The 23,522-nt window shown below is 42.4% G+C and overlaps 1 protein-coding gene and 1 long non-coding RNA gene across 3 annotated transcripts; one reads left to right on the forward strand and one right to left on the reverse strand.

The window, feature by feature from the left end:
• Nucleotides 1–23: 23 nt before the first annotated feature.
• Nucleotides 24–23,522, reverse strand: rap1gds1 (RAP1, GTP-GDP dissociation stimulator 1). 2 transcript variants are annotated; one of them, XM_053416315.1, is made up of 15 exons: nt 23,146–23,522; nt 20,549–20,656; nt 19,621–19,743; nt 18,016–18,141; nt 13,096–13,242; nt 10,624–10,752; nt 10,149–10,274; nt 8,547–8,690; nt 7,829–7,960; nt 7,298–7,432; nt 7,045–7,170; nt 6,503–6,642; nt 4,802–4,928; nt 3,812–3,940; nt 24–2,430 (listed from the first exon to the last, which is right to left on the reverse strand). In XM_053416315.1, the coding sequence occupies exons 1-15, from the start codon at nt 23,147–23,149 to the stop codon at nt 2,303–2,305; spliced, it is 1,824 nt and encodes a 607-aa protein (XP_053272290.1). In that variant the 5' UTR covers nt 23,150–23,522; the 3' UTR covers nt 24–2,302. The 2 variants fall into 2 exon arrangements, with proteins under 2 accessions (XP_053272290.1, XP_053272291.1); XM_053416316.1 differs by lacking the exon at nt 13,096–13,242.
• LOC128430284 (uncharacterized) lies at nt 4,278–5,081 on the forward strand. The gene is made up of 2 exons (XR_008333986.1): nt 4,278–4,403; nt 4,812–5,081. It is a non-coding gene; the product is annotated as an uncharacterized LOC128430284 (long non-coding RNA).

Here is a 23,522-nt window from a genome sequence, read left to right on the forward strand (position 1 = left end):
CAAGAAAAAAAAAGAGACCAGCCTTGACCAGCTATTATCTTTTAATTATCTGCTGAGTTACAATCCTCCAAATGTACAACTCATGACATTTACAACAAACATTTAAGTTTATAGTATTTTATTACGCAGTTACTATGGATACATCTCGACTGGCATGTGTCTTTAGAAGAGCACAAATCTGATAAATACCATTCATACCTTTTAAAAACAAAACAAAAAGTGTAGGCCCAGACCAGGAAACACAGGGTGTCGGTAACAGTGTTGGACATGCTGAGATGTGTGGGTTTGCAGTTTTTCCCTTTGACTAGAGGAATGGATGAGAGACTTGCAGTGGTTGTGATACGTTGATCTGTGTTGGCGCTCGCTTTCCTGTTCTCTCCAGATCCCAGACTTGGCTTCAGGCGACTGAATCCCCACTGCACGTTCACGAACACACAAACAGACCACACACTCATCTATGTGGCTGCTTTAGTTCGTTCTGCTCAAATGACGGCCCATGTTTTTCTGTCTGCCGAAGAAAGTGAGTCCTGATGCTGGACTGAGCCTGATGTTTTAACATCTTCTGACATCTCCAGCATGAATTTGATTTTGTTCTTCCCTGCTCTTCATGGGTTACACCCCCTTCTCTGCTCATCCAGAAATATTTTTAACAGATGAAGTCCATCACTTTCACTTAAGAGGAAAATTTGGATTTTTGTTCTCATGTGAACGCAATACACTTCTGTATTTCTTGAATTCGGTCCAGAGCACAAAAAACCAAACACTTCTACCTGTAGACAATGCAAAGTGTCAAACGCTGATTGGTCCGATGTCGAAGACACAATTTTCCCAGCAGAATGCCAAGTGGCAGAAAATGGTCAAGTGGATGGAAAGAAACAAAAGAATTTGATTTAGTCTGGGACAGAGAAAGCTCTTAAATTCGAGACATTGAACACCATGCCCCATCTTTTAATTTACGTGGTTTGTATTGACTTGAATGGAAGAGTCAGGCTAAATCACATATTTGTTTCTTTGCCCCCACAATATTTTATTTCCTCCCACTTTATATCACATGAGGACGACCGGCTGCTACCTTGTGAGTTTGTATTTTTCAACATTACGTACATAGGCTGTTTGACAGTACTGGACCTGCAGAGATCTGTGCACCCCTGTTGACCTGACTACAGGCCTGTTCTTCACCCGGCTCTTCCATGATTCTCTTCCAGTGACGGGGTGGAACCCTGTGTGAAGCCTCTGAACTGTAACTGTAGAGCTGCTGGACCAGGGGGGAGTTGGTTTGGAAAACTGTGGATCTAACTACCCGGATTCAAATCTCTTGACCCAAGTCTTAAAAAACAAGCTGCAAAAAAGAGGAGTGGAGGTGTGAGTAGAAGGGGGCAGGCAGTTCTCTGGGGGTATGCGAGCGGCAGAGAGGTAAAATGAACACTGGCACACCTTCAACAGGACTAAAACATGCACAGTTTCTAGTCAGTTTATATTTGAGCTACTTGGGACACAACTGGGCACGTCAGAGATGGCTGCGTTTTCTTAAAAATGAATCACAACAGTAAAGGTTTTTTTTTTTGTTGTTCTTTTGTGCACACTTTCACTGATGGATTTACCGGCGGATGGAATCACAGCTATGGTCGTAAAAGAGTGTCTCTTAATCTATTGCGTCAGGCTGTCTATGGCGCCTCAGCTCCTGTGGAGCTACTTGTAGCAGAAGATGCATGCACAAGTAGAGGTGGGGACTAGGGCTTGACTGATGCTTCACTTCAAAACAAAAAAAAGATGCCATGAAGTCTGTGGTTTTGACCTCAAGATAAATCCCCTACTTGAGCATTATGGGGCGTCAGACTGTGAAGCCTGAAATAAATCATCTGACCCACCCAAAACAAATCTCTTTATTATGGCTAACAGGAGAGGTTTGGTATCCCATGGTCTAAAATTTGTTTACGAAGCTTTCTCTCATTTCGCTTGAACTCATTCAAAATAAAAATAAAAACTATATATTCGAAAAAACTAAGATCTGTGATTTGAAAAGACGCTGAAAGTGCACGCGTTCTAAAAGCCACATCAGTCTAACCCTAGCGGAGGTGGGCGGGACAGAGGGTCGAGACACATCTGTGTGTCTGGCTGGCAGTTAACGCGACATGGTACCTTGGCACGTGACAATGGGGCACAGAGGAGCGCAGTCATGAGGTGTCATTGGGTGATAAGGTGGTCAGGCAGGCATTTAGGTGGGTAGGTGAGTGGGTGGATGGGTGGGTGAGTGTGGGGGTGGGTGGGGGGGTGGGGGGGGAGTGGTCTCGGACACAGTCATTTAGCTCTGGGCAGTTAGCCGCTGCTCTGTGAGCGATGCCTGGTGTGATACCGTCTTGTTTTCATGAGCCCTCAGCTTGGACACCACGTCAATGAAAGCCAGGCTCTGGACTTCTTTGTGAAGAGGCTCTGAAATGCAGAAGAGGTATTCAAATAAATGGTACAGTCCATCAACACAGAGATGTCACACAAGTGACTCTGCTGCGGTTTCTCAGAAATATGAGTGCTTGTCTCTTTGCCCCCATTTCAGTCTTAAGCTACCACCATACAACCCTTAGCACTTCTTCCAGGTGTTTCACAATAAAAGCCTAAAAGTGAGGGACGACGCCTTTGGAACACATTTAATGTGAAACATCTCACAAAGGAAATGTAGTTTCACCTTAACAGTATCAACAAAGTAACACGACAGCAATACATATGGTAAACAGATAGCTGTTTGATTGCACATGTTTAACACAAAGTTATGGAGGGAGCTGTTGTGGATATTTTCTTATGTTTAAAGAATTGGCACATTCCTCCATTATGATACAAACTGTTTCTTCTAATCAATGTTTTAAATACTGTTTATTATGTCGATGTTCCCAGTTACACGCAGCATCTATTGCACTTCTGTCCGTCCTGGGAGAGGGATCCCTCACATGTGGCTCTCTCTGAGGGTTCTATGTTCTTTCCCCTGTCAATAGGGTTTTTTGATAGTTGTTTGTTAAGGGTTAAGGGGACCTTGTTAAAGCCTGATGAGACAAATTGTGATCTGGGAATATGGGCGATAAAAATAAAATGGGATAGATTTATTGATATTGATTGGCGTTTACAGCAGCCAATAGTGCTTACTGTGTGTCATGGCCCCCTGTGTAAGAGTTGACAGCAGCCCAACATGGAAAGTCATATTGTCAATCATCAATTTATGCAATAAATAATCATTTACATTTATTTTGTTATTGGACAGCTTAATGTAGATTGATATATTCCTTTTACTTTAATGCACCAAGCTCTTTCACAAACTTTATTTTGGGGAGATATGGGTAAAAGGCAGATTAGCAGTTCAGACTGGGCTATTTTTTTTCTTTGTGGAATAATGCCATGCAGTTTGTACTTTGTTTTTGTTTATTATTAAATAAATATAAATGACGTTTTTTTATTGTATTTTTGATAAATTCATTAATATATTAATCAAGTAATAAAACATTATCGTTAGATGAATCGATTAATCCAAAACTTGATCAGTCTACTTGGTTCTTTGGCTTTTGAGGTCGCGGTTTTTTTCTCCGTCAGCTTGTCACCGGGAGGCTCAGACCACAACTCTAATTTATGACAATGAATGACGCATCCTACCTATAGGGGGAGCCTGAGTATAGCTAGGAGCAAAACGTGCATTGTGTTGCTTTCTTGAGGGTGACATGACTGTTGGACCCACTACATGTTTCACGTTAAACTCGCACATAAACTGGAGACAATGTTAATCAAATTTGAAATACAAACCAAGTCATATGTGAAATATGTTTAGTCTTACCTGAGCCCATGACTGCACAGATAAGGATCATGGAGTTGTACTTGATCTCTGGGGCACTCCTCTCATCCGACAGCAGCTTGTGCAGCACTGACACCAGGTTGGCTCCAACAAAGTCCTTCTCAGCTGCAACTGCAACCCAGACACATTGAGTCACCATCATGAACAGTGTTGTACAGTATGTGCTGCTGAGTAGATGGTCGAGGTTTTCTTAGGGGATGCAATGCATGTCACAGTCACCAGTAAACCCAATAGACCGATCAGATGATTCTGCTTAAACTCCAATCTATAAAAATGTTGCAAAAAAAATACCATGTTTATTGCTTATTTGGACTCGTTCTGATTTTCTTTGATATAATGTGGTCTTTTCTACTGCTTTTACGTTATTAGTAAGCTGAATTTTCATCAAGTGTTTTTGGAGCAAATAAAACAAGCTGCAGAACCAGTGGCCTTGGCCATATATACAAGACGGAAGTCGAGAGTGGGGGGAGTTTCAGTAGAGTTTCATTATTCATGCATTTCTGATGTTTCCTGCTGTCCGGAGAACATGATGTGGAAAAGCTGCTTCTTAATCTCTAAAAGCAGAGGCAGTCATGTGAGTTAAAGTTTTAACTCAGAAGTTATTATTCAGAAAAATTGTTGCTTTCATATCCAAAAAATGCATGAATTCGTTTTTTCGAAAGAGGCAAAAAAAAAAGAGCTTGAGCAGCCGTAAAACATTTTTGAGGAAGTCAAAATGAGGAAGTTTATTTCAACCCTATCAAAATTCCTTTCCGATCTCTCCAGGGACAAAGTATGCTGTATTTTTAAAGACAGCATACTTTGTGATGGGAATATTGTGTGTCTGTGTGTGTTTATCGTGCAGTATGATCACGTACACTCATTACCAACAAATAGCATTAATAATAATAAACTTTATTTAAAAAGCCCCTTTAATAGCAGCTCGAAGTGCTTTAAAATAGGTGAATGACTATATCCGTTTTCTCTTCTTACCCAGATCCAGCGCCGCTATGAGTCCCAAAGCCACCAGAGCTTCATTCTGCATAATCATATGCTCACTGGTTGCCATGGTAACTAAATGCTTGACTCCTCCTCCCTGGATGACAGTTCTGACCACTTCCTGAAACCCACAAAAAGAGGCTGAGATGAATAAAACAGTTCTGATGCATTTTTTATAAATAGAGATTATAATTGTTTATCTGATGAATCTCAGTTGCTTCCTGTCTGTAACATGACAATGTTTACATGAAGAACAATAAACTGGTGACCTTAATTGATTATTATGACCACATTCAGTTAAGATAAATCAGAAAAAGGCTGTTGACAAGGCAGCTCTTACTCAGTCCTAATCAGGTTGATAGCCGAATGGTTTCGATGTGAATGTGTCTACTGACAACACGGTGATTCAATGATTCATCACCGATGCAGTAAACCCATCACTTTATACTTTTTTTTATGGATGCAAGTTCTCTGACCAATAGCGAAAACAAAATTATTTTTTCTTTGAAATAAACTCAGCTCTGTATTTAGTCTGCACAAGACTTATTTTTATAAATCATAATCATAGTTATCATTTAAACTTTCCTTCATTGTACCATGTGTCCCCAAACTGTACAGCCTCCAACTCCCATAATCACAGTGCCAGAGACTCATTACCCCCCCATCACTGGAGGGGCTTGACAGACACAGAGGATGTTGACTTGAGCCAGTTTGCAAGAACCCACCTACGTGGAGTGTTTCCTGTAAACTGAGCTGCTGCATCTCTCATAATCAACTCAGGGGTGAAAGAAAATGTGAAGGCTGATGACATTTTTTTTCATTTGCATGGTTTTATTTCAAATATAACTACCTTTTTGTTTTTGCTTTTGTAATTAGTGTGGCTGAGACACACTATTTTGAAACGTTTAAAATTTTAATTTGGTTTTAGGAAATCATTTTGTGAACAGCTATAGATAAACAAAGCTGTGACTAATATTATTAACTCAGTGGTTTGATCTAAAAACTGTTGATAATTCACATCTAGGTTTATCTCGACACCATCATTTGTTTGAGGCCTGTGTGAGAAAAAGTGACTGAATATTTCTTCCACATATCGAAGCATATATTATTTTTATTCATATTGTTTTGACACCAAGCAAACTCTTTACTTGTTCTGTAATGAACTGTTGATTTTGGAGGCTGATCTGACATGGCAACTCTCCTGGTGCTGCTCATACATTAGGAGTAAGGATGAAGGTGCAAACGCAGCAACAAACGCTGTCAAGGAAGAAGAGTGCCAGCTAGTAGGCATGGCTGCAAACACTACAAAATGTTAGATGAAGAAAATATCTGCTGGCACAGTTGTTCAGGGTTTTTTCCTTAACGTGCAAGTGCATCATCAAAGGGTTTTTTGACAGCACCTATAACAATGGAACTAAAATAACTCTGCTGAGAGTTTTCAACCATTCTGGAGAAACATTGCTTGGACAATATTCTCTCAGTAAATGAGGTGTGACGGTCTTATACTGATTGATTGACTGATATTTCAGGATTCAGTCATTACATCAGATATTCTTCTGGACAGGAGAGAACACCTTAGCAACTGCAGTATTTTAAAGTTTTGCATTATGGGCTGTATTTATTCAGCGATGGTCACAAAGTGAAGCTGTGACACGTTCGGCCCCCACAGAGGAGATGGGCAGCGCGGCGTCTCACCTTGGACTTGCTGTGTCGAATGAGAGCTGACAGGAGCCTGTTGGACTCGCCCATCACTCCTGCGTGATCTTTGGCTTCGCACCACTCCACCAGTCTCTCCACCAGCTTCCCGTTGGTTCCCAACTGGTCTGCTGCCTCAGCTGAACACACAATCACACACACACAAACAAACACATAAAGAGATTACGGCCATCTGTGCAGTCGGCTCTCATTAAAGTCCAGTTTGCGATTGAAGGATTTACAGCACTGAACCACGTTTTTAATCTCTCAGACTTTTTGATATGAAACCATCTGCACCTTCTTGAGCAGCACTTATCATCTCTGTGTATCTTTATTACTCAGAATTGAGGCTCTTACAGTCTGACCTAAGAATCTCTCATGATGGTTTTACCAAAGCTTCAACACAGCCGAGGGAACAGAACTTATATTTAGAATATCTTTCACAGGGACTTTAAACATAATTATCTGATCCGTGCTACATGACGACAGGATGTTTTTAGATTCACTTATCTGTTTGCTTAAAGTTAACATAAAAGTGCTACCTTGTGTATCGATGAGCATACGTAATGTTCCCAAAAGTTTAAACTGGACTGGAGGCATCTCTGACTGCAAAAACTTCAGCACCACGTCTGCTACGCCCGCTGACAGCATCTTGGATTTGTTGACCACTGGAACGAGAGAAGCCACAGGGGAGATTTAATCACAGGCTTAAATCAAACCAATGGAAAACTAACATAAACCTGTGTGTGTGTGTGTGTGTGTGTGTTGAATGTTTGACTTGATGCAGCAGCTCACCGGGTATGGCCAGGTTCCGCAGGGCGCTGAGAGCTGCGTGTTGCACGGTGACGTTTCCTTCCTCCACGTGCCGATCCAACAGCTCCAGAAGCTTCTGCACGATACCAGTGTCCACCATGTGGATGCAGTTCCCATCTAGACAAAATAAAAAACGGGACACTTTAGTTCACTGGGACGTCAGACAAGACCTGGGCTGGAAAGATGGACGAGTCAATAGTCAATAGTGAAATATATTTATATAGTCAAGCGCCTTACATTTCTATCATACACCATTCTATGACAGAACAGCCAGCACAGTATCGTAAACTTCAGGTTGATGTGGAATTGCATTATATTCTCATGTTGTTCGTGTTGTTAATAGAACTATAAAGATTCTCAGTCATCCAGGTCATGTTATGCTCTGAAATTATCATTTTCTCTATTGGACCTCATGGCTGTTTTAAAGCAGGACTGTCCCACGATGTATTCTCATTTATTTGCTCTACTTTCTCTGGCAGCCTCATGTTAAAGCGTGTGTGAAGCAAAGCTTACCGTTGCGAGCAAAGTTGGCGATGGCCAGGGCCCCCGCCAGCTGCAGCTGATGGTTGTGGGATGGTATCCAGGACAGGACCCTCTGGAAGACGCTGCCCTTTCCTCCCTCAAACAGCTTCTGCATGGACTCATCTATACAGCAGAGTGAAGACGAGTTAAAGGAGCTGCATCAGTGAAGCATATTGACTAATGATTGCTCGTCAGCTATAAGACTAAGAATGGCATGGTGCTGCTTTAGCACCACGTAACCACGCTCGTCTGAATTGAAGGGTTTGGTCAGACTAGCGGCAGAGAGGCCAGCATGTATATTTATAACACTCATATTCTGCGGGTAATAAAATATTTACATTAGGCCTGAATTATTTATTCTCTACATCAGTGCAGGACAGAGGATATCCATGATCATAGATGTGTGCAGGTGAAATTTTGTCTACACTAATGGAGTCAGGTAAAGCGTGATCCTGTCTCCTTATGGTCTGTACAGCTTGCTCTAAGGTCTGTGCAGCAACGGGAATGAGCCTTTGCACAAAGTATGGATTTCTACTGTTACACAAGGTTCATCATATGGATTCCTGTGCTCTGGAACTGAGGGAAGCAAGACATGAATTTAAATGTTGGACAAATCCAGCCTGTGAGGTTTGTTGCAGAGCTGATGAAACTAAAACCATTTCTAGAAGTCAACATTGTATCATTGTGTCAGTCGAAGCCTGGCGTTCACCTCCCAGCAGCAGGAGAACCATGAGGTCGGAGGAGGTCTTGAGCTGGGCGATGTCCTCCTCCCTCTCTCCGTCCACAGTCTGAGCCACCACGTCCAGCAGACACTCCACCAGGCCGGCCTCCACCAGCTGCAGCTTTATAACATCTGGCGAGAGACGGGGGGTGAAACGCTCAGAGGAGGCTACGGTGAGAAGGTGGGTCTGAAACTCCTGTTGCTAAGTGCATCGTATGACACCATTATTACACATGGGACTCTTCTCAGCCCAGCAAACCAACAGCCTGCACAGCATATGAAGCAAGATGACTAGTTACTCAGAGGAGCTTTATTTATTCAGGAAGTCTCAATGTAAATGGCTTCCAGTGGTTTAAGGGCAGCAGAGTTAGAACCAGAAATCTTCACAGCTGATATACGAGTCAAGTAGCTTAAAATATGTCAGTATTGGTGTAAGTTAAGGATAAAGAGTTCAAAATCGACTATTGCATAGTTTGTCCAATAGCGATCAGAGTGGAAACTACTTGGTATGTTATTTGAAAAACGTACTCATGCAAAGGTTTATCTTAATTTGATGCATTCATATTAAAATATACATTATTTAGACAATATCAATGTCTGTATCAGTTTCAAAACCCAATGACGGAGCAGCTGAGTTTTGTAGGACAATCTGTTATGCCAATACTTTTTAGGTCATGATATTGCATGGTTAAAGACAGAAATATTTGTCTTTAAAACTGCATTTGAATCATTACATTCGTCAATAGGGTTAAGTTAAGACAGACAGAAAGACAGACAGAAAGAGAGAGAGACTGAGAGAGACTGAGAGGGAGTGTGAGAGGGAGTGTGAGACAGAGACAGCGATTCCTCAAGAGCAGAGTTCAGCAGGACGTTGTCCTGGAGACTGACAATGTGGGAGAACCCAGTGTTCCTGACATAATAACAACCACAGCCAGTAAGATGCTTTTTACTGTTGCTGAAACACACACACACACACAGCCCCACACCCACACACTGCCATGTTTGAAAAAGAACAGCTGAGTGAATGCAGGCTCTGTCTGGCATGAATGTGCTGTTAGCATCGAGCCTGGTTAGCATGACTGTGCAGATAAATGTCTACACAGCAGGTGGACATGAGGGAGCACTGCAGTCAGTCGCTCTGTGCTTCCCTGATACAGAGGATGTAACAACACAAGGTATATGGCTAAAGTCTATTCATGAAGTCATCACATTGTTATTTTGATTTTACCAGTTTTAGCCATTCCTTCATTTATTTTGAAAGAGCAATGAGGAAACTCCTGACACAGATCTGGCAAGTGGTAAAAGGACTGTATCTATATATTCCTTTTCCACTCGGAGCACTTTAAAGTACAAGTCTGCAGTGCTTCTCTACGCAGTAATGCAGACTGGAGGAGCCGGGGTTCGAACCATCGACCTTCTGGTTTGTGAAAGACCTTCTCTACCTCCTGAGGCCCTGCAAAAAATTGTGTAATGTGATCACAACTCAACCTGATCAATCACTCACTAAGCCGTGGTCGATGGGAGATATAGCGCTAGGCGGTTGCCTGTTGGCCCAAAAGGAAATATCAACAAGAAAAAAAAGCCCATTACCATTTTCTGCAAGTGGAGCCAGGACCTCAAAGATCATCTCCTTCTTCTCGTGCTCGATCTGCTTCTGGAAGAGACGCACCAGCTCCTCAGCGATGTTGGTGGAGGCAAACTGCTCTTTGCTGGACTCTGAAAAACACAGGAGGGTCATCACAGGCGTGACCCACCGTGACCTAGATCCCTCAAACGGCATTCTCTCTTACACACAGACACACACCCGTCTATCAAAGTCAGACAGGCTAAAAACAACAACACCTTGCAAACAGAGCTGATGTGCCCACTAAAGGCTTTGATCTGATCAAACAAGATGTACAGTAAGTGCAGGTATGAACATATGTGTGATTGGCTGACAGTTGAGCCGGCAGGGGGACACAGACTGTTGTGGACAGAGGCATTGAAGAGCAAGGATCCCCAATTATTTTGTTTCAGATTTCCACAACGTCATTTGCTTGATAAACTGATATTTAGATATACTCACCGAGCTCGGCCAAATTCCCAAAGGCAATTAGACACATCTCTGTCAGGGCTGTGTTGTGGGAATGGATGCCTAGCAGCTTCACCAGAGTGGGAATCACACCCATATTGATCAGCTGGGCTTGTAAGGAATCTGGAGCACACAAAGACACAGACAGGCAGTTGATCCGCTGTTCAAATTGAAATCAAGAGCTGAGGTCAAGAGATAACCATGTGTGACAGAGTCGGAACATTTTAATCAACAGTGATTGTTCAGCCTTGAACAGCAGTATTAGTTGTGACTGTATTGAGTTATATGGACAAACTGGACTTGAAAACAGAGGGGATGTAGCATTAGCATTCTGAGAAATGCTATTCGAACAAATCGTGGTGTAGCGTGAAGAAGAAGGCACTTATCAACTCAACAATAGTGTCATCTAAAGTATTAACAAGGTAAAGCAGCTAATCCATCAATGTTGAGAGGTTCACACACAGAACCTTCAAGTTTTCATACATACCCACATACGCCTGAATGTATTTCCACACTTAATGTGTGTTTTGTCTTTAGCAGGTTAGGAAAATACAGTAATTTTCTAAAACTTAAAGCTAATGTCATTTTTTACACCAAGAGATAACATTTCCAGTAATTTCCAAGCTGAGTATTAATACTACATGTAGTATTCTCAGAGACCATGACTAGTATAATTTAGAACATCATAAAAATCAAATATGATTATGAAATGTAATCCAAGATCAGATATTTTAATTTGGAACTATTAAATACCTCCCTTAATAGGTATCAGTTATTTAAAAAACAAATGAAAATAATTACATCATTTTTATATATTAAAATGTAAAGATTGAATTGCTCTGTGTCTTATATTTATCTAAGATACACGCTTCTACCTTGTTAGAATTTTACTCAGGCTCAGGGTGCCCTTGTTGTCACAGAGAGATAAATGCATTTTTCCTGAAAGATTCCATTTAACTGTGTGGTAGAATGGGAGGTTTTTTCAACATTAGCTCAATATGAAGAGTCAGCGACGTGCTGAAAGTTGCTGAAAGCTGCAGAAAGCTTCAAAAAAGTATCAATCCTGTTAGTGCAGTGCCAACCCTCCCATCACCCAGCTTAACAGATCCATCATCTAGTGCCAAAAGATTCCTTGGCAGGAGCTCGGAGTCTGTCGCGTCACATATTCTGCTGCTCTCAACAAGCCTCGTTATCACAGACACAAACTGCAGGATAGTCCAGAAAAGAATATGTCCCCAGGAAAACACTCACATTTCTCACCTTTTTAAACGGACTGAAACAGTTGATCGTGTAAAATTCAATGTGAAAAACAGTTAAGATGATCGAAAATGAGGATGTTATGAGGATGAGGACAATTGGAAGAGAAAGCCTGTGTTCTGCAGCAGGATCAACGGAAAAACCTTTTATAGATAATAAAATGAAATCACTTCAGTGAAAACAGACTTTGTTTTTTCTTAGATAGATGTATATCTAACATTTTACAAAGTTAGATTAGTTTTTTTGTTTCAAATCGCCAAATGAGAAACGTGTGTGAACTAAGTAGCTGGAGTCGGGATGACATTAGCCTAGCTAAGCATAAATATTGGGAGCAAAGGGGAAGCTGGTAGACTGGATCTCCTACCAGCCTCACTAGCTGGTTTTAGTTCGAGAAAGCATCCTGTTTTAACACATACGTCCACAGCACTTAGTTTACACAAGATGAATTCTTATACAGAGCGAAAACGCTCACCTGTTCGGAGATTGTATTCGTTTTTTTACACAGTGTTAAAAAATTTAAACATTTTAGAGTATCGACGGTACTTGCAACGGTATGAGCCATCCTTATAATTTTAAGCTTTACCATGTTGATGTTAGGCAGATGCTCAAAATTGTTTGCTTAGCATGTTAGCATGATAACATTTGCCAATTAGCACGAAATACACAGTAGAGCTGAAGCTGATTGGAATGTCATTAGCTTTGCAGGTACTTGGTCAAGTATTGAGGTTATAAGGATACATGATCACGGAACCAAAATGTCTGTATAAGATTTTGTGCCAGTAATCTCAGGGGCTTGTGGATAATGCTACTTGTTGAAATGCTAATCTCGTATGACCAAAGGTTCTGTAGTTATCGTCATAATAGTTGTTGAGGTTAATGTATTTAAGTTTGGACCAAAGTGGTGGACCGACCACAACACCTAACCTTGCCATCACTAGACCCATGCCACTACAAGGGGCGAAACAGCACGGAGAAGTTCTACCTTATAAAAACGACCCCTATGAAAGCTGCCTCGTATAACTCCAGATTACCGCAGAGATGAAGTTGAGAAAGCAACAGAGATCATGGTAGAAAGATGAGGAGAAAAGGTCAGAAAAGCACAGAATCCTCTGGCTCAGTTCAAGCCTATTGTCTGTGTGTAAGAAAGAGAGCATTCGCTGATTAGTTGAGATGAGTTAACAGTTGTTCTCGGGGGAAGATGGTCATTACCATTATCATTGCTATAGTTCATCAGCATGCCACAAAAGACAGTCAAGAGCTTCTCATTTTCCGGCTCAGTATTTTGGTAGAGGGATTTAATGTGTTCAGCTACTATCTGAGCCCCTCCTGCCAGGTCAACGGCACTCCTGCCCTCATCTGCAAAACAAAGAGGCCAGGACACAAATCAACCACAAAGCAAAGGAAAAATAAAAATGAAAATTAACCACAACTTGAAAATACATATGAAAGCAATGCAGAGAAAGCAGTGCAAAACATATAAATCAGTGCAAACCAAAGCTGTAAAAAGAGTCACAATGCTGAGTAGAACAAATGTAAAGGAAAGAATTATGATCACAACTATATGACATGAATACGGATTCACGTGAGGCGTATTGTTTCATTATAAGAATCCTTCCAAGAACCTGGAGGTTCCTTTAATGTCTTGTTTAAAACATTGGAGGCCATAATTCTTCCCTTTTCTTAAGATTTTTCTTTCCAGGGTATAAAACAGAATGAAGCTGAAGCTTACCCTGCACAGATTATACAGTTTCGATGGAGCCAAAAAATTCAAACTCAGCGTAATCAACAGCAAAAATCACAGGAACTGCAATCTTGAAAAACAACAAAAACCTGAGAAGAAGCTTGAATAAAGACCATCGACCGTGGACATGCTTGGCTCCATGAGGCCTTTATGCTGTGTCTGTTTCCAGATTGTAGTCCTCTGAAGGCCAGAACACTTCACCTATGATGTCGATGCTCATCAAGTGCCTTCATCGAGTATCTTTCATTTCTTTGTTTCTTTACTAGTGCCAGCCGTCTCTCTGGGAGGGCTTTATCTGGTAGAAAAGCTGCCAAACCAAGTGTTACATGAGTCACTCCTCTCAGTATCAGTGCGTCTGCTGCTTTTAATCACTCGTGACAGCGTGCCACGCCGGAACTCTCTGCAACAAGGACATGTCATATACATTCTACACAAACGCTCATGTGTAGCTGTTCTTGTTGCTGATTCAACGCCTTGTTCCACAAAGAGGCGGTGGTAGGACTCTTGTGGTGGCATTTTCGGGTGAATATCTTGAATATTCAACTTTTACACTTGATAGTGAAACGGGTATACACAGACAATAATAGGTTTCACAGATCTCAAGCAACGACCAGCAGGAGCCTGAGTAAATGCCAAGTGCAAGGCTGTGCTAGCTTTACAGGGTTAGAATGTAGCTACGGCTGGTCCATAGCTAGCACTATGGATATCAGCCTATGTGAGAGATGCCTAAAAGAAGACCAACAATTAATCACCTGTTATTGTGTGCACGGCATGTAAATCCCTGGGGAAAGTGAAAAATCTAAATATATTTCTGTATTTACTTCATCAAGCATGTCTAACACTGTCAGCGAAGGAAAAGATAAAGAGATTTCTTCATGTCTGAACTAGTGTTGCACGGTGTACCGGTACTAGAAAGGTACCGCGGTACCCTTACGTTAAAAACTATATGGTTTTGCATATTTTTAGTACCGGTACTTCATTGAAATAGCAGCAATCAGAGCGCACTCTCTGTTCCGCTCCCTGTCGCTCTGCATGCAGACTGCGAGGGGCGGGGCTGCCAGCTCTCACACAAGCAGGCGGCCCTCACTCACAGCGTGTGATCTTAGGGGAGACATGGCTCTTGCCGACCGTTCTCGACTTATTGAAAAGAAAGATGCAAGAAGTGAAATCTGGAAATTATGTGGCGCGACCGGGCGGAGACATAACAGGTGGGGCGCGCGACCGGGAGGTTGAATGTGAGGCGCAACTAATGCTTTGACGTCCGCATCTCTTTAATGGCGGAGCAGTAAAAAAAGTCATTCTTTCTCCAGAGCCAGGGGCCGCAACCCGCGGCTCTTCAGCCCCTCTGCAGTGGCTCCCTGTACAGTGTTCATATGTTGAACGGTAACGTGAGGGAACGTCACGTTAATTTGTCACGGCTCCTGGTTTTATCATGCTGGCCTGATACGATGCTGATTTGACAAATTAACGTGACGTTCCCTCACGTTACACGTGTGTGTTTTTGCGCACTTAGAAACATTACACCCCAGTCACTTGAATGTGTTCTTGCCCTTTTGCATGTATTCTCGTTTAAGACGTTGATCTAGATTTCAATTTGGCTGCAAGAACGTAGCCCAGTTCATTGTCAAAGTTAAACTCAATTAAGAATTAAGAAAAAAATTAAGAACGAAAATGCTATACATGCTAAATAACCTACAATTTCACTTATGTGTATGCCTGTAGGCTAATACTAATATGAATGCCATTTGTTAAGTGTTCAAAAAGCTGGGCAGGAACAAGCTGGTAAAAAAGGGAACCTTACAGATGTTTTATTTATTACTATCAGATAAACCAGTATCGTATCGTATTTGTGGTATCGTATCAAAAGTATCGGGTATCGTGATATTTTGGCAGGTATAGTATCGAAGTCATAATTTTGGTATCGTGACAACACTAGTCTGAACAGCTATATTGTGTTATTTTGAGATCTCAGTTGTTGTTCATGATGTCTCAAGCTCAGGGTTTTGCTAGATTTGAACCAAAGGAATTTCAAAGGATTCTCTTCATGTTAAAAGTTGCCCAGGCAATGACACATGATTTCCAAACAATTGAATACTAATATTACTTGTCTTTACTTTGTTGCCGTTATTTGTATTGTTTCATTATGAAAACATTGTTGGTGAAGGTATTTGTTGACCTGGCAGTCTGCAAGGCCTGTACTATTATAGGGAAAGCCCTGCACAAGTTGATAAACTGCAACTAGCACAGCTCGAGTGGTTACACTTATTGTATAGTACATGATACCTACAACAACAAAACGTCCTGAGGATTAAATAACGGCAATAGACCAACAATACAGGTATATAATGATAATAACTAGTGACTAAAAACAGACTTAAATGTTTTCACCAAATAAAATAATTTAAATTTGCTTTGACTAAGATCAGACGAAGAAGACCAAACCGTTGGTCAAAAATTTGGATGATGTTGTATAGGTATGATACAAACTGACTGGGACATTTGACACCAGGAAGGTGTGGTGTTAATAACATATCACTGTGGGTTTCTGGAAAGGTAGTCAGCAGCTGCTTCTCCACACTCTCTCAGTGCGTCCCCCATAAAACCGTGCCAGCTCACCGAGACCCCCCTCCACTCCAACAAATGTCACATCCCTCCAGATTCCACGGATACCCAGCTTTTCACCAAGACGAGGAACTCTGCACCAGAACTGACAGCTGTGAATAAAGCCTCTAAGGCTGCCTACAAAATCAGGCTTAAACTCCACTGCTCGGTCCAGAGGTCAAAACTCAAACGCTCCACCGACACATTCACTCGTGTTTCTTATAGCACACAATTTCAAAGACGATACAGGAAAATGGATTTGTGTACAAGTAGTTCAAACACAGAATAACTAAATGCATGGTCGTTCATCTTTAAAACAATATTAGAATGTTTAAATATACCTGTTGACCCATGTCCGTTTATCACTGTCTTTGGAGTTCCCCAGAACTCTTCTGCACTGTCTAAGTCGGCCACTGACTCAATTGCCTTTCCTACACCAATAGCCAGGCTCATACTAATGAAATGAAAAGATAAGAATCCACCCAAATTTACTCATTGGATCAAAGACCTGTTACACTCTTTAAATACCGATGTGTTTCACAGGGACCTTTAACAAACTAAGGAATCCATTTATTTACCACATTGAGGAGAATTTTGAGGCCATGCCCACTCACTACTGGTTTCGCACATATACATTCTATTTTATTGTACTAGTAATTTTTTCTGGGTTCTGCTACCAGCTTTTTGTTTTCTTTAACTTGTGTTTTCCGACTTATTTAAAGAAAAGTTTTAAATTATCAAAAATATATAAATGCCAGTTCTACAATTATCTCAGTCATATATGGAATTTGAAGTCTTTCAGCTGCAAGTGAGCCTGTTCGGACCTCCTGTTAACATCTGCCCTGATTGATCTGATCAGTGTTCAGCTCTAAATTTAGGCGTGAATGCACCCAAAACTCATTGCTCACACATCTGAGATCTGACCACTCACAATGCATGTACCCATATTCTTTAATCAGTGTGAGGGGCCACACTGAAGGACTGCCTATTCAGCTGAAGTCCTCTCATCAAAGATTAAACGTCATCAGTATTATCGCAGAATAGTTCAAATGTGGTGGGAATGTTCAAAGTTTTAAACTGAAATAATAGAATTATTAAAAATATAAAAACACTGACACCAACACCATATAAGGCGTGCAACATTAACATTGAAAGACAGCTTTAGCTCACTCAAGCAGCTTTTTTACTGTACAACGGAAACTTCTTTCCTTTTGATGCAAGTTCAAATGTGCAAATAAGAACAACACAACCATTGTGAATAAAGTCGTGTTCATGTAAGAACAATACAGCCATATGAAAAACAAACCCGAAGTCAGGACGTTGATGATCAAATAACAATAAAAGAAACGGAGAGGTGGAGAGAGGGTTAACAACAGGTTACGAGCTTAAGTCAACCCCAAATGTCTGTGGGTTGAATGTCATCAACGACCACTGGGAGAATAGGAGGGTTTGTAATGGCAGTGTAGCTTGTGTAGTTTGCATGTGTGTATAGTATAGTACCTTTACCATGTCTGTTTTCACATGGACTCCAGTAACACAGGTACCAAGTAAGCAACCAACCAGTGTCTGGAGAAATGAATTCTATACCAATGTGGTTACTAAGACCTGAACTATATTTCCCTGCACAGTCCTATAACCCTAATAAAGGCTTGTGTGCCTGAAAATCAAACCACTGTAGGCCAAAGGCAGCATCATTTTTATTACTTATCTTCTATTAGGTCTGTGACATTGATGACAAGGCTCATGAGGGATTCAATGTTCCCTAAGCAAAGCACACTCCTACTTACGGCTGTCATAACAGATGTTGCCAAGAGCTCGGCCGGTCTGCAGTAAAACCTCCTGGTCGCTGAAGTTTAACAGCTGAATTAGAGGAGGGATGAGGCCGGCTTCCACACACGGACCCCGCATGAACTCTGGAGAGAAGGGGGGATATTGGATAACAGGTCAGAACAAACTTTGGAAAGTAAGAGCATTAGACACACATTTGAAGCAGAACTTGATGATAGGGTCGGTTTCAAATGTTGCGGCCTACATTTCATTTCCAAGGCATTTTGAAGTTAGGGCAACACAGAATGATCAACATATTGAAACACAGTGGTACATCCGAGCTCTGCAGGAAAACAAAAAACAGCAGCAGCCCAAACTAAGATTCCTTAATAAAATAACTCAACTGTGAAAGTTAAAATGACAAAAGGTTGAATTTAAATGCAGGAAATCAGATAGAATCCTGACTCCTTTCATTTATTGAAAAGTTTATGGTTGCAATACCATAAGATGTATGCGTTTGTAAATTAAGGGGTGGCTTGTACTCTCAGCGGACTGGAATGTCCCCAGTTAAAAATAAAAACTACTATTTAACAATTTCCAGAAATAATGTCTTTAAAATGTGTATTTACCGCTTACAATGAAACTACCTAACCTAGATAATATATTAAATGATACCATAACATTTATAGTCTGTGTTTTGTCTCCATGAAGAACTGATCTGTTGCTGAATCACCTGCAACTAATATGGTGAACTTGTATTTTTTTTTTTACTGGAAAGCGTGGAACACCTTCATACGACACAACTAAACACATTTATTTTCTTTCCAGTTCTGCTTAACGCTGTGACAGTGGCAGATAAAAATGACAATAACACCCAAACCATGAATCATCATAGTAGCTCACCCAGCTATCTGTAAAACATCTTACCCAGGGAAACATCTAGATCTGTATCTGGGCAGTAGGGGTGGATCTGTTGGGTTTTAGCAGGGCACATGTGTGTGGTGATTTAAACATGTTTTTACATTCAATCTTGCCTGGTTCTGCTCTAAAACAATCCCATCAGCTCAAAAGCATCAGGCAGAAAGGGGAGTTGTCTTAAGCCCTGCAGTCACTTGGCTGCTTGCAGACATTTCCGGAAGGGGTGACAGATAATGCCAGCGGGTTGTTGCCAAGCCTGGCAAACTGCTGAGGAGTGATCATTAGCTGCAGTCTTGAAAGCTGCTAAAACCCATTCATTGTCCAAACCTTTTCTTGCCGCGAGTTCTATTCATGTCTGTTTTTCGCTACTTAAAAGCTTCTCCTGAGCTCACACTGAGGCATTATGGAAATGGAAGCTAACTGACACTGCAGATATGCAAGATTTGATTCCTTACACAATAACCTCACACTCGGAGCTTATTTTTAAAACACCAAGAAGGGCTGCACAAACTAGCCCTGGCCTGAAATGATCCGTTAGTCAAAGACATTTCTTCAAACAGTTAATTTGTTGAAATATCACTGACACAGTTGATCCAAATCCATACATCAAACTGCAATAGAAAGTGTAAAATCTGAACAATGACAAATGAGAGGAGAGAAAGTCAGGATGTTCCTGGGAGGAATGGACTCGGAAACCGAAACCTTACCATTTTTAGCCAACTCAGCAATCATGTTGGCTACTTTAGGAGTGCAGGAAGACTGGGGGCTCAGCAGGGTGGGGAGCCGTGGGAGAACACCCATCTCCTGGATCTTCATACTGGCCTCAGTGTCTGCAGAGGAAAAACAAAAAACCATATCAATCATATGAAGTTTTCCAGAGATACAAATTGCCAACATATTATCAGTATCACCGTTGCTGCCATGTCATTTTCTGACTGAAGGTTATTGCTGATAAAAAAAAGATGTGACATTAAAGTGGTCAGCTATGTTCATTTCAGTTAATTTGATTAACCTGTTTGGCACACAACACAAAAAGTAAATTTTACAGGAGAAAGTAATCAAACTTATTTCCAATGCTCTTGACTATGGAAGCATAGTGCTGCCATAGTGCTGCCACTGCAGCATGTTATGACAGGGAAATTAAGGTATTACCAGACGTTTTTCATGTTCGGGTGATATGGTTGAAACTGTCCACCATCGATCACAGTCAGTAAAGATTTAAACAGTATAATTAACAGTCAGGAATTGTACCATACATATATATATAGGATTGTTCAGCTTTGGCAGAGGTATGAGCGCCATTGAGGTCCACTCTACTTTTATCAACATCTGATCTCACATTAATGAGAAGGCATCAGGGTTTATTGCCAAGTTGGATGACATATATAAGGAATTTGCTGTGGTGTGTTATGTGCAAGCATAAATATAAAAAAATAGGACACAGAATAAAATGTAAAAATATTATTAACACAAGAAAGCACATTGTACAGCAGTACTATGGTGTACTGCACGAGCCTGCCTACTCTGGGCCTTAGAGCCCTTGGTCCAGAGTAGGCAGACTGCCTCGGTGATTTCTCCAGGACGAAATGAATTGTCTTTTTACTAAACCCTCAGTGTAAACCAGGCTTTACGTACTGTTGTTGACGAGAGCCTTGAGCAGGCAGTCCAGACAGCTCTCCACGCTGTCAGTGGCGCTGTCTGTCGACGCTAGCTTCAGCTTCTCCAGGGCCTCACTCAGGTTGTCTGCAAAGAGAAACATTTTATGAAAAACAGGTGACAACCACTGCTGGATAAATATCTGGTGAAAGGGTTAGTTGGAGGAGATGATAGTAGAGATGAGGAGCATGATACAATCTGGGACTCTCAAGCTGAGCCAGGTGTGACAAGAGGCAAGCCAAACCAAACTGAGCCCAGTAGCTATCATCTCATGAGGAACAATCCTCCAATAGTTTGGGGCATTAAGTGTAGACAGCAGATACCCAAGCCAAGTCTGCATCTATTGTTTGACATACCTTGATTTCAGTTCAAATAGACATTTTTGCTAATCTCTAATAACAGCTATCTGCATTTGAACGCAGATGAATTAAAAGCCAGTGGCCGATACATTTCGGTTAATGTGTTCTACCTCCTCTGCTCTCCACAAGCCCTGTTTACCTGCCCACTCAGTCGTGATTTGTCAAATTATTAACTGAAACCAGAAGACTTCCGGCCCCAAGATCGTACGCCTCGCAGACAGATTCTGCATATTGATAACGTGCAGAATCGGTTTATAGCAATTAGAGCCATACTGGCTAAAACAAATTCTATTCTCCTATGATAGACTGGAACCTGGAACCTGTTAAGTGTGTAATGGGATGGGTTCCAAAAGTGGATCAGTGGATGGATTGAATATCTTCTAACTTATCTATATAGTGCACTATAAAGTGAGTTTTCCATTTTTAAGGTGGTGTCCGAATTTTTAGCAAAGTTTTTTTAAACCTTTACAGTGCGCTCATTGTTTCCCATAATGCATCATGAAAAATGGTGTACAACCGATGGTCACTAACTGAGCAATATATACCATGATGCATTGCGCTCACAGCGGAGAGACGAGGGGAACGAGCGCAGCAGGAACAGCCCGACCTGAAACACACCGTAAATGGAAATACGAGCAGAGCAGCTCATCACAGCTAAAACTGCAGGAAACTAGTTTAATTTAGCTGAAGCATCTTCTCCCCTTTAGATTTTGTAGAAAGCTGGACTGTTTAACTCCCCCTGACTCTCCCTGGCAACAATCCGCTGCCCTGCCAGCCATGTCAACCACAATGATTTATAAGTGGTGAGCATCCATCACATGCTACTACAAATGATCCGCTAGTCATTTCTGTTAAAATAAATGAAAACTAGTTGCAGGCTGTTTCCTCATCACATCTTTAATAACAACCATGAGCTTAATGAAGGTTTTTCCCTCTGGGTTCATCTCAGAGAGTTGCATTAGTGTCATGTTTGACAACTCAGCTCCTCCTCTCCACAAGAGTGTGGCACCACTTCGCTGGATCTGTGCTCCATACAGATCTATTTACAGTCTTAGCCAACAGACAACAACAAGGTTAAATGCAGAACATGTGTTACAGCCTGATGCATATTGACTCGGTGTGCAGAGCTCTGCTATGGCTGCATGTCGAATCACAGCACTGCTTTAAGTTCGGCCTGCACAGTCGACGACCTCAGCAAAACCTGATTTGGACTGACCCCATCAGGTTTGGTCCAGATCGAACTCTAAGGATGTGGGAGGCTGACACACTACTTCCCCCTGTACACTATGGATCAGCAATAGAGAAGAGTGAATGTGGTAACAGCAGGAGTTATCTTTTAAATTCATGTCAGTGCCGTGCCTACAAGCCAGGTGATGCTATGATTGCATAAGGGTTGCAGACACTGTTGCAGTGACCTGGTTGTTTCCTGGAGTTGCTAATGCACCGCACAGCCCACACATCCGTCCGTCCCTCGATTTGTTAATCAGGACCGACCACACGGGGGATCCGTGGCCCGGAGCTCAGACCTCATGAGATACCTCACGAATGCATATTGCTCTAGATGCAATCTAGAGGATGCCTCCTCTAAGGGATGCTGGTTTTCAAATGGGATCGCTTCAATTCTACATGCACACGCATCAGCAGAGCATCCACCGTCGAGAGGCAGTGCGGACAGTAGCACTGGAAAGAGCAGTGCAGTATAAACAGTATCACAGAGTGGGCTGCTGCTGCTGCTGCTGGATCCTATTGCATAACAGCTGTGGGGATGGAGGAGTGGCATCCACACCATCAGCCACACGCTGCCATTTCAGGGGATGGGAATCCATGTGGTCGCCGGGACCTCGGAGCCATTTCGGGTCCCAGCTGATCCGCACCGGGCGAGGAGACGGGACACGGGGAGGGCGGGTACTTCATCCTCCACAGAGCAGGCGGGGGGGGGGGGGGGGGGGGGGGGAAACATGATGATGGAGTCAGGGGCATCCACCCCACCCCGAGCTCGGAGGCGCGTGCACGTACACGCGCTTCGGCTCCAGGCAGCATTTTCCTATGACAGCCACGCAGCGATGAACGGTACACACATGACACACAGATGAAACAAGCCACACAGGATCGTAGTCGACTCATGCGACCGACCGCCCGGTCACGTACACGGTGAGGACAGTTGTTGTTAGCTAACCGGGCTCTGCGGTTAGCTGCTTAGCCTAGCTGCCTACTCACCCATCGCAGCAGGATGTTGCTCCGGCGTGCTAAACTCTCCAGGGCAGCCGTAAAAAACCGAGTCGCAGAAGCCGGAGGCCCCGTGTTACCACGCCGCGCCTCTTCGTCCCTGACACCGCCTTTACGCCGGTGAAGTCAGCGGGTTGACGTTAGCTCGCAGCCGCCGGGGCCGGTGGGGCAGTCCCCGTTCAGATGGATGCTGCTGCTTCTGCTTCTGCTGCTGCGGCGGCCTGTGCCCGATCACCGGCTGACTACCAGGCTAACACACCCGACCTCCTGTCATGTCCGCACCTACAGAGCAGAGCTGCTGGGATGGGAAGCGGCTGGGCTGAGTGCTGCTGGAGCTCCTCCGGACCACTGAGCGGCCACCGTCAAGC

Source organism: Pleuronectes platessa, chromosome 23 (genome assembly GCF_947347685.1).
Source record: "Pleuronectes platessa chromosome 23, fPlePla1.1, whole genome shotgun sequence".
Lineage (NCBI taxonomy): Eukaryota > Metazoa > Chordata > Actinopteri > Pleuronectiformes > Pleuronectidae > Pleuronectes > Pleuronectes platessa.